General features: G+C 38.7%; 1 protein-coding gene and 1 gene segment (V, D, J or C); one reads left to right on the plus strand and one right to left on the minus strand.

Moving 5' to 3' along the window:
- Positions 1–295: 295 nt before the first annotated feature.
- On the minus strand, positions 296–9,218 carry LOC134497213 (vomeronasal type-2 receptor 26-like). The gene is made up of 6 exons (XM_063302887.1): positions 9,022–9,218; positions 8,143–8,434; positions 5,887–6,738; positions 4,997–5,224; positions 2,809–2,935; positions 296–1,194 (listed from the first exon to the last, which is right to left on the minus strand). Exons 1-6 carry the CDS (start codon positions 9,216–9,218, stop codon positions 296–298), a joined length of 2,595 nt encoding a protein of 864 aa, XP_063158957.1.
- Positions 9,219–12,439: 3,221 nt separating this feature from the next.
- On the plus strand, positions 12,440–13,298 carry LOC134497214 (immunoglobulin heavy variable 4-39-like). The segment is given in 2 exon segments: positions 12,440–12,446; positions 12,976–13,298. Coding segments are annotated over 2 exon segments (330 nt in total).
- The last annotated feature ends 2,975 nt before the right edge of the window (positions 13,299–16,273 follow it).

Here is a 16,273-nt window from a genome sequence, read left to right on the forward strand (position 1 = left end):
CTTTTCCAACACATCTCAGACTACTGTCATCCAAGGAATCTTGGAAATGTTTGAGTATGCAGCAGCATCAACACTTCTTGTGGAATGGGTGACAATAATAATTCCTTAATCATCATCATGATCATCATGATCATCATCATGATCATCATGATCATCATCATCATCATGATCATCATCCACTATCAATCCTCCCTTGACAGATATAAAAAACTTCTATATGATTCTTCAAGACAGAAAACAGATTTCTATTTTATTTGCCAGCAATGTCTCACAGCAAGAAATATCACATGATGTACTAATTCCTCTTTATTAGTTGCTCCCTGTGGTTTAGCTCAGGCCTGAAAACAATGATGTAGCATTTTGGCAAGAATATGCATCCCAGTAAGGCAGCACTGGAGGACAAGATGGAGAAGACCTCCACAGCTACCATGACTTTTCCTTTGGTGCTCAAATAGGCTGGGAAAAAGGAGACCCACACACTGCAGAAGGCCAGCATGCTGAAAGTGATGAACTTGGCTTCATTGAAGCTGTCAGGTAATTTACGGGCAAGAAAAGCCACAATAAAGCTGGCCATGGCCAAGATACCCATGTAGCCCAAGACGGAGTAGAAAAAGGAGGCTGAGCCCTCATAGCATTGTAAAATGATTTCTTTGGATTCTGAGTGCATGTCCAACTCAGGGAATGGGGGAGATGTTGACAACCAAAGAACACAAATACATACTTGGAAGAGAGAACAGGAAAGGACAGTAGAGAAGGCCAATCTTTTCCCCACCCATTTCCTCATGTGGGAACCTGGTTTGGTGGCCATGAAAGCAACAACCACTGTGATGGTTTTGGCCAGGATGCTGGAAATGGCCACTGAGAAGGTGATGCCAAAAGTGGATTGTCGGAGAAGGCAGGTCACCTTGACAGGTGGGCTGAGGAAGAAAAAAGAGGAGAGAAAGCAGAGCAGAAGAGAGACAAGCAGGGTGTAGGTGAGAGCCTGGTTGTTGGCCTTAACAATGGGGGTATCCCTCTGCTTAATAAAAGTTCCAAGTACCCAAGATGTCGAGAAGAAGAAACAAAGAGCAGTGGAGGCTAAACCAATTCCTAACGTTTCTTCGAAAGTTAGAAAGACCACCGGTTTCTGAATACATCCTTGCTTTTCTTTATTAGGATAATGATCTTCTGCACATTCAAAGCAGTCATCCATATCTGGAAGAAAAGTCAAGGAAATTGTCATCTATTCATTCCATATTTTTGAAAATTACTTTCTAAGGGATGTCAGCTATTATTCAATTATTATTGCAATTATTATTGCTTTCTACTGGTCACCAAATACATCATGCTGATAAGAAATGCTGTTTTTCCTCAATTGTATCATTTAGAATTGGCATAAAAGAAAGTACAATGTGAAGGGCAAATATTCTTGGTAATGCAGTCCTTTCCAAAGTTTTCAAGTTTATTACAAGATTTACAGTTTGGACTTTTCCCATTTTTCCAAAACATGGAGAAGAAAAAATGTGATGATGGATATAAGACTTGAGTGACAGTAGCAGAAGTATTGACTCTGAGGCACAAACCATTATCATTCATTGCAACTCTTTTAGGTTTCCTCCTTCCTAAAGAGGGAGTAAACTAAGGAAAGATCAGCCTTTTTATTTGGAAAAAGCAGGTGGGGTCCAACAAACAAAAAATTATGGCCTAATATTACTGTCAAGATAAGAAAGGTGTATTCATCTGATCCCTGTATTTTATCCTGACCTTCTTGTTCTATGTGGATAACCTTAGTAAGTTCTACAAACCCCCTCCCTAGGTCTCTTTGATGGTAGAATCTCTGATCAATTCACAAATCTGCCTTTGTCTGCTGAAGCTTTTTAGCTTTCACTTACTTTCAGGTTTACATGGAAGTTAAGGCCCAGAAAATGGCAGATCAAGTGGAAAGAATGTGTGCATTGATTCACTACTACAGAGATATGAGCAAATGAGAAAGTTGTTGGTTGAGCATTACACTATCATTTGTAAAAACTATCAAGCTTTATTTAAACCTTAAGTAGAAGTTTAACTTTAACTTGATTCTCCTGATTTCTATCCCCTTTTGAAAAGAGGAGATTAATAGTCCTCAAATCCCACTTTAATCTCTGCCAAAAAGAAAAGGAGAATAAAAGAATAAATAATTTTCTGAGTTAAGTCAATGACCTTAGGCTCAAATGACATGTTCATCTCTTTTTTGTTTGTTTGTTTGTTTGTTTGTTTTGTTTTTGGTAAGAAGAAAATTCTTTGACTTGTTTTTTTCCAGCACATTTTTTCTTTAATTCCAGGTCTGCTCTACAAATTGTAATTTGAATTCAAATATTAGCTGGACTTATAATTTGTTTGTTGTCATCACAAGTTATGAAGATGACAACATAAGGGAGGGAAAACCTATGTATATGTATATGTATATGTATTAAAAATGCTCAATAGATCCTGAATTCACAAAAAAAAAATCATGATATTTTGTTTACTGAGTGAACAATGTTAACAAAAAGAACACCAAATGAAAATGAGGTTGAAAATGTGACAAATAAATAAATAGATATAGATCATGTGATTCTATAAGATCTTTCATTCGGGGAATATATACTTTGTGCCTCTGTAGGAAACATTACCAGCAGGAATCATATGGGCAAGCTTTGACTGATGAATAATAGATTGTGATCCAGAGGTATAGAAATGAGTATTCACCCAGAAGAACTAGCAAAACTACGAATTATATGTATGCTAAAGGAGTGTATTACAATTTCCTTTAGTCCATCTAAAGAAAAAATGGTGGAATGTCTCACCTACCATTTTGATTTGAAATCTTCCCTTCTGGGCATGGGACACAATCATAGCAACAGAACAGTTTTCCTTCAGCCCCTTTCTTCCAGGATCCTGGGGCACAATGGTCATTACACCGAGAAAGTGGAAGAACCTGGTCATAAACATGAAAGGTTTTGCAAAGGGAGATTTCTAAAACAGTTTCTAATTTTTCTCCTTTCTGGGGGGAAAGAATTCTTGACTTACTAAATGACTGATGAATTACATCAAATTGGATTTATGCTATACATTAAAAAGATGTTGAAATTACAAGGATGTGCAAAAGGAGGGCAGGGTGAGTAAATAAGGAGGCAGTATTGTGTCCTCTTCTCAAGGGGCCATTGCTCGACCCAACCAGCCTGAATAGTTTTCATCTGGTCTCCAACCTCCCCTTTCTAGGGAAGTTTGTGGAGAGAGTGGTTGCATGGCTACTGCAGAGGATCTTGGATGAAGCAAATTATCTGGACCCTTTTCAGTCAGGGTTCAGGCTGGATTAGGGACTGAGACGGCATTGATCACACTCTAAGTTGACCTCTGGCAGGAGCAGGATGGGGGCAGTGTAACCATCCTCACCCTTCTTGACCTCTCAGCAGCCTATGATAGCATTGGTCATTGTATCCTTCTGGACTAGCTTCAGGAGTTGGGGGTGGGTGGCACAGTGTTGTGCTGGTTCTCCTCCTTTTTCCAGGGTCAGTTCCAGTTGGCATTCATAGGAGGGAGAGATCCTGCCCATGTCCCCTACTTTGTGGGGTGCCTCAGGGCTCAGTTCTCTCCCCTCTCCTTTTTAACATCTACACGAGGCTGCTGGGAGAGGTGATCTGATGGTTTGGGGTGAGTTATCATCAATATGCTGATGGTACCCAGCTTTATATCTCCACCCCGGGTAACCTGAGTGATGCCATGGTTGTCCTCTCCCAGTGCCTGGAGTCTGTAAGTGCCTGGATGGGGTTCAATGGGCTTCAGCTGAACCCAAGCAAGACTGAGCAGCTTTAGGTTTGTGGGCCTCCCAGTGACAAGATTTTTCCATCTTTCATCCTGGATGGGGTTGCACTGTCCTAGGCAGACTCAGTGCACAATATGTAGGTCCTCATAGACACACAGCTCCTCTCGAAGAGCAGGTGGCAGCCATGGCTAGGAGGCCCTTTGCACACCTTCAGGTTGTGCCCAGTTGTGCCCATTCCTGGACCGAAAGGCTCTGCTCACAGTCTCTCATGCCCTCTGGATGAAAACAATTCAGGCTGGTTGGGTCTGGATTATTAAAACGTACTCTGCATGGGGCTGCCTTTGAAGAGCATTCAGAAGCTTCAGCTGGTACAGAATGCGGCTGCATGGGTAGTAAATCATAATGGATATTCAACATGTGTAATAGCACTGCTACATGAGCTGCATTGTTTGCTGGTGTGCTCCTGGGTGCAATTAAAGGTGCTGGTTGTCACCATTAAATCCCTTAATGGCTTGGGATCAGGTTACATAAGGGACCGTCTTCTCCCAGTTATTTCTGCCCATCCAATTCAATCTAGTAGGCTCCCATTGGCCAATGAATGTTGGTTGGCGGGAAACAGAAGGCATGCCTTTTCAGTCGTAGCACCTGACCTCTGGAATATTCTCCCTACAGAGATTAGGATGTCCCCGACCCTGTTGGCCTTACATAGGACCATGAAGACCTGGTTATGTGCCTGGGTCTGGGGCCCTGAACATGTGAATGGTCCCGTTTCTTGGTTATATTAACATCTATGCACTGCTTACTTGGTGGTCATGTATATTTATTCTTTAATTTAATTGTTTTAATTGAAATTGTTTTAATTGTTTTATAGTTTTATTGTTGTAATCCACTCTGAGTCACTTGCTGAGAAGGGCAGCTATGGAAATCGAATAAACAAATAAACAAACAAATAAATAAATAATAAAGTGCATGATGACATTGTTATGGAAACTATGTGAGACCCTTGAATTCAAATGGAATTGCAATCCTAATAAGAAATCTGCCATTTACACTGTAGGGTAATATTGTCAATTAGTAAATGGTTGATGATGGACCACATTCATACAGAATATTCCATTTTTTACTTTATAAAATAGAAATTATATTTCTAAAGAGTCTATGCTCTTTAGAAGTTAAAGACATGTTCATGTGATCATAATGGATCAAGATATAGTCCATTAATTCGGTTCTTACCTGGTTAAAAGCTGGGTGCCAGACAATCAAATCATCATCAATGCATAATTCTTTCCCTTTTGGAGCACTGGGATCTAACATTCCAACTTTAACTCTCTGAAAGGATCTGTTTGGAAAAGTGATCATGTTGAGGATGTCAAAGCCACCTCGACCTTCTCTTTTCTCTTTAAAGAAGACTCTTTCTCCAGCTGAGTTGTTAAAAGAAATACCTTGAAGGAACTTGTGGAGCTACTTAAAGGATGATCAGAAAGAGGGAGTCAAAAAGAAAATAATGCATCAGGGAACAAAGAATTAAGTTTCCCATAGTTTTACTCCTACTTCCCAGTAGACCAAAGAACTTTCCCTGGTTTTAGATTTGGAAAAAGGAAATGTGGACTCACAAGGAATGATTGACATATGCAACTCACTTTTATTTCATTAAGTAATTTTAAGTATTTAAAGCACCAGACTCAGCAATTCTCTCAGTACTTTAGCATAAGTCTCAAAACCTTGATCACTTCATGAAAATAATACATCTGACCTATCAAAGAACAATCTTAAATCCCCAGTCTAACAAATCTGTCTCGACTAATTTGCCAAAAGATAATAAGAAAGGTAAAATTCCAACATTTCAGAAAAGCATGGTGGGCACAAAGCAAACAAAGACTGCCTTCAGACAACTCACCATTGAATTCTTGGAAGCAGGCTAGACAAATTTCAAGACAGGCCAGTTCTAGGTGGATATGAAATGGTTTTTGTTTATGGAACCAAAGGTGATACAGAAATCCCTTTGACTAGACTGAAATTTTCAAAGGCATAATTTATTTAAATCTTCAAACCAGCCTTATTAATATGTGGATAACTATGACTATTCACTGAAACAAAAGATAGGTACGGCATGGGGAGGTTACCTGCCAAGGCTGCAGATCAGGAAATTCAAACTTTGGAATTTCTCCCTGTTTAGATCTTGGTCTCGCCATCTCCTGCAAAGCATGGGCCACTGCATAAACAGCATTGTAAATGCTGTAGCTTTGGCCAGTCATCTGCAACTCAAACAAAGGGCCAGGCAGATTCTCCAAATTCTCTTCTGCACTACAAGCTTCACTGATCATTGAGGATAATTCTGCATTTGCAAATGAACAGTCAAACAATTGTTCCCAAACGTCTTTAAGAAATCCGTCTTTGTGGGTTGAAGGTTTGATGACCTGAAGAAATTCTTTGAACCCTGGAACTTCTCTTGAATGAACTGCAAAGGAAAGAGCCCCATGGAACATCTGGAGGTCCCAACCCTTTTGAAACCCTGTCAGTATGAAATCAATCGGGTTCATCAGGATCCAAACCTTTCTAAATGATGCACTCTCTTTATCTTCAGGATCACGTAGAAACGCAACAACTCTGAGCCACACGATTGTGAATGATTCTCCATAGACGAGAAAAGCATTTGCTTTCTGATCTATCAGTTTATTAGAAATAATTGGGTGTGCACGGAGCAATTCAGACAAGTTTTCCAAGTGGACTAGTTGTGGAATATATTGTGTGAAAGCTAAGCAGATGCCATTCCCAGAAAGCAATGACTGCAGTTTTTGCCAAAAACGCTCTCCCTTATTTGTATCAAAAACAAAGACTCCAATCCACGTCCATCCAAAATGGAGAAGAAGTCGCATAACTCCAATGTACTGATGGTCCTCATTTGGGACCATGCAGTAAAGTGAAGATAATGTTGCGGTCTGAAACTCTTCTTGGGCAAAAGAGCCATAGGTCAACTAAACTAAAAAAAGGAAAGTCATCATTCATGAGAATCAAGGGAAAAAAATGGAACAATTACTGCTGGATGGAAACTGAAAGAAGGTTTCCCTACAATGAAAATTTCTCAAAATCTAGGTAAAGTAAGGCACTATGATTAACAATATAACCAACTACAACCCCAAGTTTATTTTTTTATCTCTCCTGTGGAATATAACTGCATTACAAACCCGCATTAGCTTCTTAATATAGAGTTCCAGGATCCTCATCACACTGAACATCTGGAAACCTGTTTACATTCTGAGCACATTAACTCTTCCCATCCTAGGGAAAGGATTATTTATTATTCTGGGAAAGTAATTTCTGGAATTTCTGCAAGAAATTTTATCCATTATTATTATCCCCAGCAAAGACTCCAATCTACGTCCATCCAAAATGGAGAAGAAGTCGCATAACTCCAATGTACTGATGGTCCTCATTTGGGACCATGCAGTAAAGTGAAGATCATGTTGCGGTCTGAAACTCTTCTTGGGCAAAAGAGCCATAGGTCAACTTAACAAAACAAAACAAAATTAGAGTCATCATTCATGAGAATCAAGGGAAAATATATAGAAACATGACTACTGGATAAAAAGTGAAGGAAGTGTATTCAATTAATACACTGAAAATTTCTCAAATTCTAGGGACATATGGCACTTCTGAGGAACGACATGAGGAACTAAAGCCTAAAAGCTAAAATATTTTCTCAGCTGTAGAATATAACTGAATTAGAAACCAAAATTATCTTCCTAATCTAGTGTTCCAGAATGCTCTTCCCCATAAACACCTGGATACCTGCCAACTATCTGAGCATGTTATGTCTTCCCAGCCTAAGAAAGGAATTCTTTAGAGATAGACATATTGGATTACCTTCGGCCTTTCTTTATGGCAGATATCATGAAATACCTATCCATGAAAGATTATCTCCATGAGATTCTGGAGAAATAGAATGAGTCAGTCATGTTCTCCTTCACTGCAATTGTTACAGAGATCTCCAAATGTTCATAGAGCACCAATCCTCCAACTACTCCCAGGCAAAAGAGTTGTTATCAGACACAAACTAAGACAAAGCAAGGAGAGCTGCCACCTATTGCCAGGTGGCAGTAAAATCGCAATGTCAGCTGAACCTCTCGGATAAAATATAAATTTGTTCTGTAATTGATGCTTTAAATTTTTATTTCCTTATCTATGGTTGTAAGAAAACAATTTGACTGTTTGGATTGGATTACCTTGATCCAACATCTTGAGTTGTGGGGGAAAAAATGCAGAAGGGCAAACAAAATTCACTTTATTGAAATCCTGCAGAAAGGCATGGCTAAATACTGAACTCTAATATTAATTAGAAAATAAGACCAAGTTTCTCTCTCACCCCCTGCCCAAACTACCTGTGGAATCTTGTAGGGATTTATACTTTCTGCCATATCGGATGAAGTATCAGTCTGAAGTGCTCCAATGATGGCCATGAGATTTTTCTCACTGTCACATTTGTAGTTAGGGACAAATTCCTTGGATTTGAAAAGCAGGTCCAGAGTGGTGCGATAGGTCATCCTTGGGTTGTAGTAACTGTCATAGATGTGGAACCCAAGAGTGATGTTGGGTAAGATGTGGGAGTCCTCATTGATCTCCTTCACAGCAAAGACCAAGGCAAGGACGTCCTGATAGAATTTAGTTATTACACTGCAAATAGGTTAAATACAACCATTGGAACAGTAATTTTACAATTCTTGTAAGGTGGCATCATTTCTATTTGAATAAAAAAACCATTTCTGTTTCTGATGGAGGTACGAAGATGGTAGTTTTTTCTAAGATACCATATAATTTGTACAGAGTGCATATATACATTTTACACAATGTTTTCATGATTTCCAATAAAGATGTGCTACAATAAATAAAAGTAGTACTTTTATTTCAAGCTCCCACATGTATCAAAGTAGGACAAAATTGAATATTCACAGATTCAGGAAATAGAACTCATTTACCTTATGTATGTTTTCTGAGGAGTGATAATGCAGAACGTTTTTAAAATTACCGTAACCTCACTAGATGTTCTTCAATTATACCAAAGTTTCATGAGAAAAACTTTAAGGTCATGTATAGAAAATGGCTTCTTCTCCCACAACCAGATACATTAGAAACACAAAGAAGTCTTAGGTTAGATAAACAAACCTGCATTTATACTCCTACAGCTGCTACTCAACTGAGTATTTTTTTTCCCAATCTGACTAAGATTAGAAAATACATAGGAAGAAAAAAAAAATCCTTACAGTGGCAAGCCATAAAGTTTTAGAGAAGGATGTTCATTAAACTGAATGTCATAGAAGTGATAAACAATGTGAGACACCATCCCACCAATGACGAGGTGGCCAGGCTGGTACGACTCCTGTGGAACAGGGAAGGCATCACCTGCAGGGCAGCTCAGAGTAACTATTTTGTTCATCAAGAACACCAGGAAGAGCAACATCATGACTCTGCTTCTGGATAAAAGGTCTGTCGTTCAAAGTGAAATTCTGGAAGATAAGACAGGGGAGAAAACTTGTGCAAATGAACAACACAGAGTCAGCATTATTCCTTCCTGCCTCTCTGGGGCTCTGAATATATTTATATTGACTGCTTTTGAATTCCTATTCCCTTTGGCACAGAAGCTTTGATGTGTTGGCCTACTAGAATACTAGAATGACTTCAGTAATTCATAAGAGATATAATTATAATTGAACTATCATCAACCTGGCAATTTTTCTTGATATACAGTAGCTGATCAACAACTTTCTCTTTTTTGGGTGAGATAATCAATGACTGATGCTTAACTTGTTTTGAAAATACTTGAAAAAAATATAATTGGAAAGGTGGAGAAAATTGCCCTAATTCTAGAAATCAGAACTATGATTAGTGGATCATGGAAGTCTATTTCCCTGTAAAACGTCTGTGGAAATGGTCAAACATCCACTGTCTGTCACAGAGTAGCATGTCTTTGAGAATTGTTTCAAACTAGTTAAAAAGGAAGTTGAAATAGAAAATCATCCCCCCCCCCCAAAGGGAAAAAGAAGAAACATGCATTAAGGGCACAAAAGGAGACAGGGAAGTCTGAAAAAAGTAAAGGAAAACATGTTTTATGTTTATCTTGTATCTGGTTTATATAATAAGAAAAAGGAGAAAAAAAATTCCCCCAGGACCTCATATCTGTGCTTCTTCAGGACCTATAAGTTGCTTTAAAAAATCTATCTATCTTTCATTTTATGGTCCATGGGCATTATTAACTAAGTTCCATTAACTTCCAGATATCCACCAGTGCTAAGTTCAATTCCAGTAGAAGGCTTAAATCCATAGTAAAATCTGTGGCTATATTCACATTTCATAAATTTCAAACAGAACATTATTATCTCTCTCTCTCTCTCTCTCTCTCTCTCTCTCTCTCTCTCTCCCTCCCTCCCTCCCTCCCTCCCTCCCTCCCTCCCTCCATCTCTCCCTCCCTCCCTCCCTCTCTCTTTCTCTCTCCCCCACTTGCTGTATCTGATTTCCTTTTTCTGTTCTTGCTGAACACCTGAGATCAGTATGGAAAATCCCACAAACTAATAGGTACCATCTCTGAAGTCAATGGAGGTATCTATTGGATGGAGTGAGTAAGGGAGAAAAGAAGCAGTGTGGCATAGCATTTTTTTTCTATCTTGTCTCTTCAGATAATCAGCTTAACCACAGCTGGCATGGCTCTGTTTTACTGTGTGAGAAAGGTAGTGGGAGATGACCCTCACTCCTTGTTTACATTTGGAAGAGATTTCCTCTGGAGGGCACCAAAGAGCTGCACACGAGAAATTCAAATACAAAACAAGACAGAAAAATGATGTTAGTAAAAATAAGCAGCAGAAGACTTCTAGGATAATTGCAACCTTTGCTGCATCACCTCCATCACTTTTTGAACCAGTCTGATCCAGTTTGATGCTATAGGCTTCTTTTATTTACCAGATATTTCTCCCATTTTCCCTCCCCCACCCACCTTTGCTCTCTTTTTCCTAACATTCCCCAAACTAAAAAAATGATTGCTTTTCACTTCCACTATTTACTAAGGGAGGGAGAGGATGATCAAATACAGCTTAAGGAAATTATGGAAACAATGGCAGAGGGAACTTCTTGATGGGCTTTAGTGGTCAGGAGACTGAACTGGTTACAGCAATGAAGAACAGTGCTAAAAACCATGCATCGTACTTCCTGAGATGTAGAGCACTTAACAAAAGTCTTGAACTATATAAGCAGGAAGAATTTCAAGCAATGTATGCTTTCTGTCAGGCAAAGTTCTGTCTTAGATGAGCTCCATTGGAAAGACTGAGTGCCTATGCCATGCATTGATTGAATGAATGCTATTTATTTACGTTGTATTGTGTTTTTTAATATTGTTGATTGTTTGAGACTGTGAATCTGACAGAGTTCAGTTTAGGAGTCGGTGGTACCTAAATCTAAACCAACACAAACCAATAGGTACATACATACATGGCTTGGGTGGTAGAGTGGGGAGATCTAGTGCTGTTGAGATGCCTTGGAATAACTTGAGAAAAACAGGAAGGGAAAATCAAGGGTAGAGGAAAAGGACAAAGGAAATAGGGGGGTAGACATATCTTAAAAAACAAAACAAAACAAGATGGCCATGTTTTGATTTTGGGTTTTGATGATTAATTGGTTTCTTTTTATAGAAATAATGGTAACTAAGGTTTAATTAAGAGTCAGATATTAAGATAGTTTATTAAGTACTCATATCTGTGTTGGAGAGGTTCAGAAAAAAACCTTCTTAATTTTCTTGCTATTCCTGCACTTTTTAATATTTTTTCTTTATCTTTTTTTCTTCCATTCTGTATTCTAACTTTTCTGCATTTCACATTTTAACGTTTCCTTGAAACTTTAATAAAGTTCTTGCAAAAGAAAAAAGGAAGTCCAGGAGATACTGGAATTCAGTACATTTTAGTGATTGTCATTGGAAAAGATGACTTTGCACTTTACGGTTTTGTACTATACATCTCTATCCCTATCGTCTTGGTCTCTATCTCTCAGTTTACATTCACATATATAAACACCATTTCACAGAAACCGTTGCATTATTCTTTTAAAAGTACAATTAAACTGTTGTGTTTCTAAAGTGGTTTATTGTTAAAAGGAAAAACTAGAGGAGGAAGTGTTAGCTGTGCAGCCTGATAATGCCGGAGGATACACTTTCCGATTTCAGAAAAAAACATGTATCTGATCTGATCAGGGATTATATGGGCCTGTGGTATGCATTGCCCAGTGTAGTAGCCAATCTCAAAGCAACAAATTGACCTTTGTTAGATCTTTGTCTCAAATCTTTGTCCCTCCGTTTAATGTTGTATATTAGAGCAGAGGCAATTGCTGTCTCCTCTGAACAAGTCAAGGCTGTCAGTAGTGTAGTCAAGCCATGGTTAACATAGACATGCTGCAATTCTGGGACCTTTGAAAAAAGTAGTATTGGGTCACGTGCAAGAGAGCAAAATGTCAGGAAGAGCAACTTCCCACCTTGTTCCCACCACTAGTCATATTTTCTGAGTAGCTCAGTGTCAATGAAACAACAGAATCGAGAGAGAAAGTCCATTCAAGGAAAGAAGACCTTTTTTTTTGGTCACCTGCTCTTCTCACGAGGCATGGTTATGGCCTCAAATGGTCACCTTTCCCAAACACTTTACAATGATGGAGAGTGAGTACTGAGAGGTTTGCCCTGTAGAAGAGCCTCACCCCAGAGGTCTGGATGGGGCCAAGAGAAGACATTTCCTACACGCATTAGGGCTAAGTTATATATTTTGAGCTGTCAAGGGAGGCAGGCAGGCAGGAAGGCAGGCAGGAAGGAAGGAAGGAAGGAAGGAAGGAAGGAAGGAAGGAAAAGGTTCTCTCCCTCATTCTCCTAAAGAATGCAAGCACTCCACTGGACCTTGCTTTCTAAGAGCTACTTTATGGCTCATTGGTCTTATGCAAATATCATCATCAAATATTCCCCTTTAAAAGAAGGGCCCTCATTTTGGATCTCCACGTTTTCTTTGAATTGTACATGTCCAACTGGCGGAAATCTATTAAATTAAATCTATTATTACACTATGGATTTCTTGCTCTTTTTCTTTTCTCTGATGCTCATGCCAAAATGTAAGTACACAATTTTAGAGAAAGTGACTATGTGTTATATTTAATGATGTACGTGAATCCTGATTTTGTTTTTTCTCCTACTTCTTTAGGGTCCCTTTCTGATGTGCAACTTGTATCGTCAGGGCCTGAAACTGTAAGGCCAGGACAAAACCTAAACCTGCTCTGCAAAGTTACAGGGGTCTCCATCACTAGTAGTAGTTATGCTTGGAACTGGGTCCGTCAGCCTCCAGGGAAAGGGCTTGAATGGATTGCCAGAATCTATCCTAATGATGGGAGAAAATGGTATTCAACGTCTCTTCAAAGCCGCACCACCATTGCTTCAGACAACTCCAAAAATGAGTATTCCCTTCAGCTGAACTCCGTGTCAGCTGCCGACACTGCTGTGTATTATTGTGCCCGAGATGCACAGTAGGAGAAGTTGACTGTCATTCTTAACAAAAACAGGAAACTCTTTCTGACTGTATACTTCTGCTCCATCCAGCAGATGTATATTCAGGAAATGACATCATGTGACCTCCTGGAGAAGTATATCTCCCAGACGAACATCAGAAAGAGTGGACTCAGGCATTGAAATTCAGCTCAAGGAGAAGATGACAAAACCCATTATGACACCCAGCCAATCCAGTCCACTCCAATGAATTAAGACTGATTATTCATGGGAATTTTAGTAAAGCATAACAGTAAGCATATTCTTGAGGGCATAGAAATGACATGCTTTTGTGCCGCTCATTCTGCAGATCCAAATGGGATGGAGTTTGGATCACAATGTCATGATGCATGTTTCGTTGTTTTACTCCTTCCCATTTCCCACAGCAGATGACCATGCAGAAAGCAAAATCCCTTCTAAAATGGAAATTATAGAGAAGCCTCAATGAAAGAAACACTCTGGACTGGAAAGGCCCCAAAATTCAGGTTCTTTCCCTGAAATTACACTCCAAGTCTCCTTTGATTTTCTACTTATGTGACAATTCCATCTTCACTTCTTAAGTTCAATAGTCAGTGGAAGAGCTGCTGAAAATGTAGGTCCTGAAGTGAAGTCCTCAAGTGATTATGGCCACAAGTAGGCAAGGAGAATTCCCCAGCCCCCACACCTTGTTAGAACCGTTGGGTATATGAGTTTCTGTTTAGATTATGAACTATTCGGTTTCCATAGCAATACGCTTCCTTCTTACAACAACCCTCCTATGCAAAACCAAGTATATTTTCTTTCCTAAGTGAGAGGCAGTGTGGTTTAGTGGTTATGGTGGTGGAACAGAAGCTAGGAGACCATGAATTCAAGTCTTTCCTTGGATTCATGATCTAGAAGCCAGATGGGTGTTTTGAGCCAGTCACTCCATCTCATCCAAGTCCTGGAAGTCACAAAAGCATCAATCTATTTCTTGAACTGGACCACTGTGGTACATCATTGTGCATAACCTTCCATGACAGGGCCTTCCCCTTCAATTTATTGATTTGGGATGATGATGATGATGATGATGATGATGATGATGATGATGATGATCCACAAGTACCTCTCAATTTAAATAAACACCATGGAATTACTGAACAGCTCCCTGTATAAGAGAGGTATGTGTGTCTGTGTGTGTCTGTGTGGGAGTGTACATACATACATACATACATACGTTTTCCCCTAGGAATTTGGCCTTATGATTTCAAATAGAATTGTAACCCAGATAATGACAACCATTGGAACAGTAATTTTACAATTCTTGTAAGGTGGCATCATTTCTATTTGAATAAAAAAACATTCTCTTTCTGATGGAGGTACAAAGATGATAGCTTTTCTAAGATACCATATAATTTGTACAGAGTGCATATATACTTTTTACACAATGTTTTCATGATTTGCAATAAAGATGTAGTACAAAAAATAGAAGTAGTAATTTTATCTCAAGCTCCCACATGTATCAAAGTAGGACAAAATTGAATATTCACAGATTCAGGAAATAGAACTCATTTACCTTATGTATGTTTTCTGAGGAGTGATAATGAAGAACTTTTTTTACCTTAACTCACTAAATGTTCTTTGATTATACCAAAGTTTCATACATTTCATAGAAAAACTTTAAGGTCATGCATAGAAAATGATTTCTTCTCCCACAACCAGATAGATTCAAAACACAAAGAAGTCTTAGGTTAGATAAACAAACCTGCATTTATACTCCTATAGCTGCTACTCAACTGAGTATTTTTTTTCCCAATCTGACTAAGATTAGAAAATACATAGGAAGAAAAAAAATCCTTACATTGGTAAGCCATAAAGTTTTAGAGAAGGATGTTCATTAAATTGAATTTCATAAAAGTGATAAACAATGTGAGACACCATCCCACCAATGACGAGGTGGCCAGGCTGGTACGACTCCTGTGGAACAGGGAAGGCATCACCTGCAGGGCAGCTCAGAGTAACTATTTTGTTCATCAAGAACACCAGGAAGAGCAACATCATGACTCTGCTTCGGGAGAAAAGGTCTGTCGTTCAAAGAGAAATTCTGGAAGATAAGACAGGGGAGAAAACTTGTGCAAATGAACAACACAGAGTCAGCATTATTCCTTCCTGCCTCTCTGTGGCTCTGGATATATTTATATTGACTGCTTTTGGATTCCTATTCCCTTTGGTGCAGAAGCTTTGATGTTTTGGCCTACTAGAATACTAGAATGACTTCAGTAATTCATAAGAGAGATAATTATTATTGAACTATCAGCAACCTGGCAATTATTTCTTGATATACAGTAGCTGGTCAACAACTTTCTCTTTTTTGGGTGAGATAATCAATGACTGATGCTTAACTTGTTTTTGAAAATACTGGAAAAAATAGAATTGGGAAGGTGGAGATTACAAAATTGCCCTAATTCTAGAAATCAGAACTATGATTAGTGGATCATGGAAGTCTATTTCCCTGTAAAACGTCTGTGGAAATGGTCAAACATCCACTGTCTGTCACAGAGTAGCATGTCTTTGAGAATTGTTTCAAACTAGTTAAAAAGGAAGTTGAAATAGAAAATCATTGCCCCCCCCCCCAAAGGGAAAAAGAAGAAACATGCATTAAGGGCACAAAAGGAGACAGGGAAGTCTGAAAAAAGTAAAGGAAAACATGTTTTATGTTTATCTTGTATCTGGTTTATATAATAAGAAAAAGGAGAAAAAAAATTCCCCCAGGAACTCATATCTGTGCTTCTTCAGGACCTATAAGTTGCTTTAAAAAATCTATCTATCTTTCATTTTATGGTCCATGGGCATTATTAACTAAGTTCCATTAACTTCCAGATATCCACCAGTGATAAGTTCAATTCCAGTAGAAGGCTTAAACCCATAGTAAAATCTGTGGCTATATTCACATTTCATAAATTTCAAACAGAACATTATTATCTCTCTCTCTCTCTCTCTCT

This window comes from Candoia aspera, chromosome 4 (genome assembly GCF_035149785.1).
Source record: "Candoia aspera isolate rCanAsp1 chromosome 4, rCanAsp1.hap2, whole genome shotgun sequence".
Lineage (NCBI taxonomy): Eukaryota > Metazoa > Chordata > Lepidosauria > Squamata > Boidae > Candoia > Candoia aspera.

Excerpts from the sequence above, each read along its gene's own strand:
- LOC134497213 (XM_063302887.1), bottom strand. The coding sequence starts at position 9,218 with ATGTTGCTCTTCCTGGTGTTCTTGATGAACAAAATAGTTACTCTGAGC. Across the intron at positions 5,225-5,886 it reads CTGATCTGCAGCCTTGGCAG|CTCCACAAGTTCCTTCAAGG; the intron begins GTAACCTCCCCA and ends TCCTTTAAGTAG. Across the intron at positions 1,195-2,808 it reads GAAGATTTCAAATCAAAATG|ATATGGATGACTGCTTTGAA; the intron begins GTAGGTGAGACA and ends CTTTTCTTCCAG.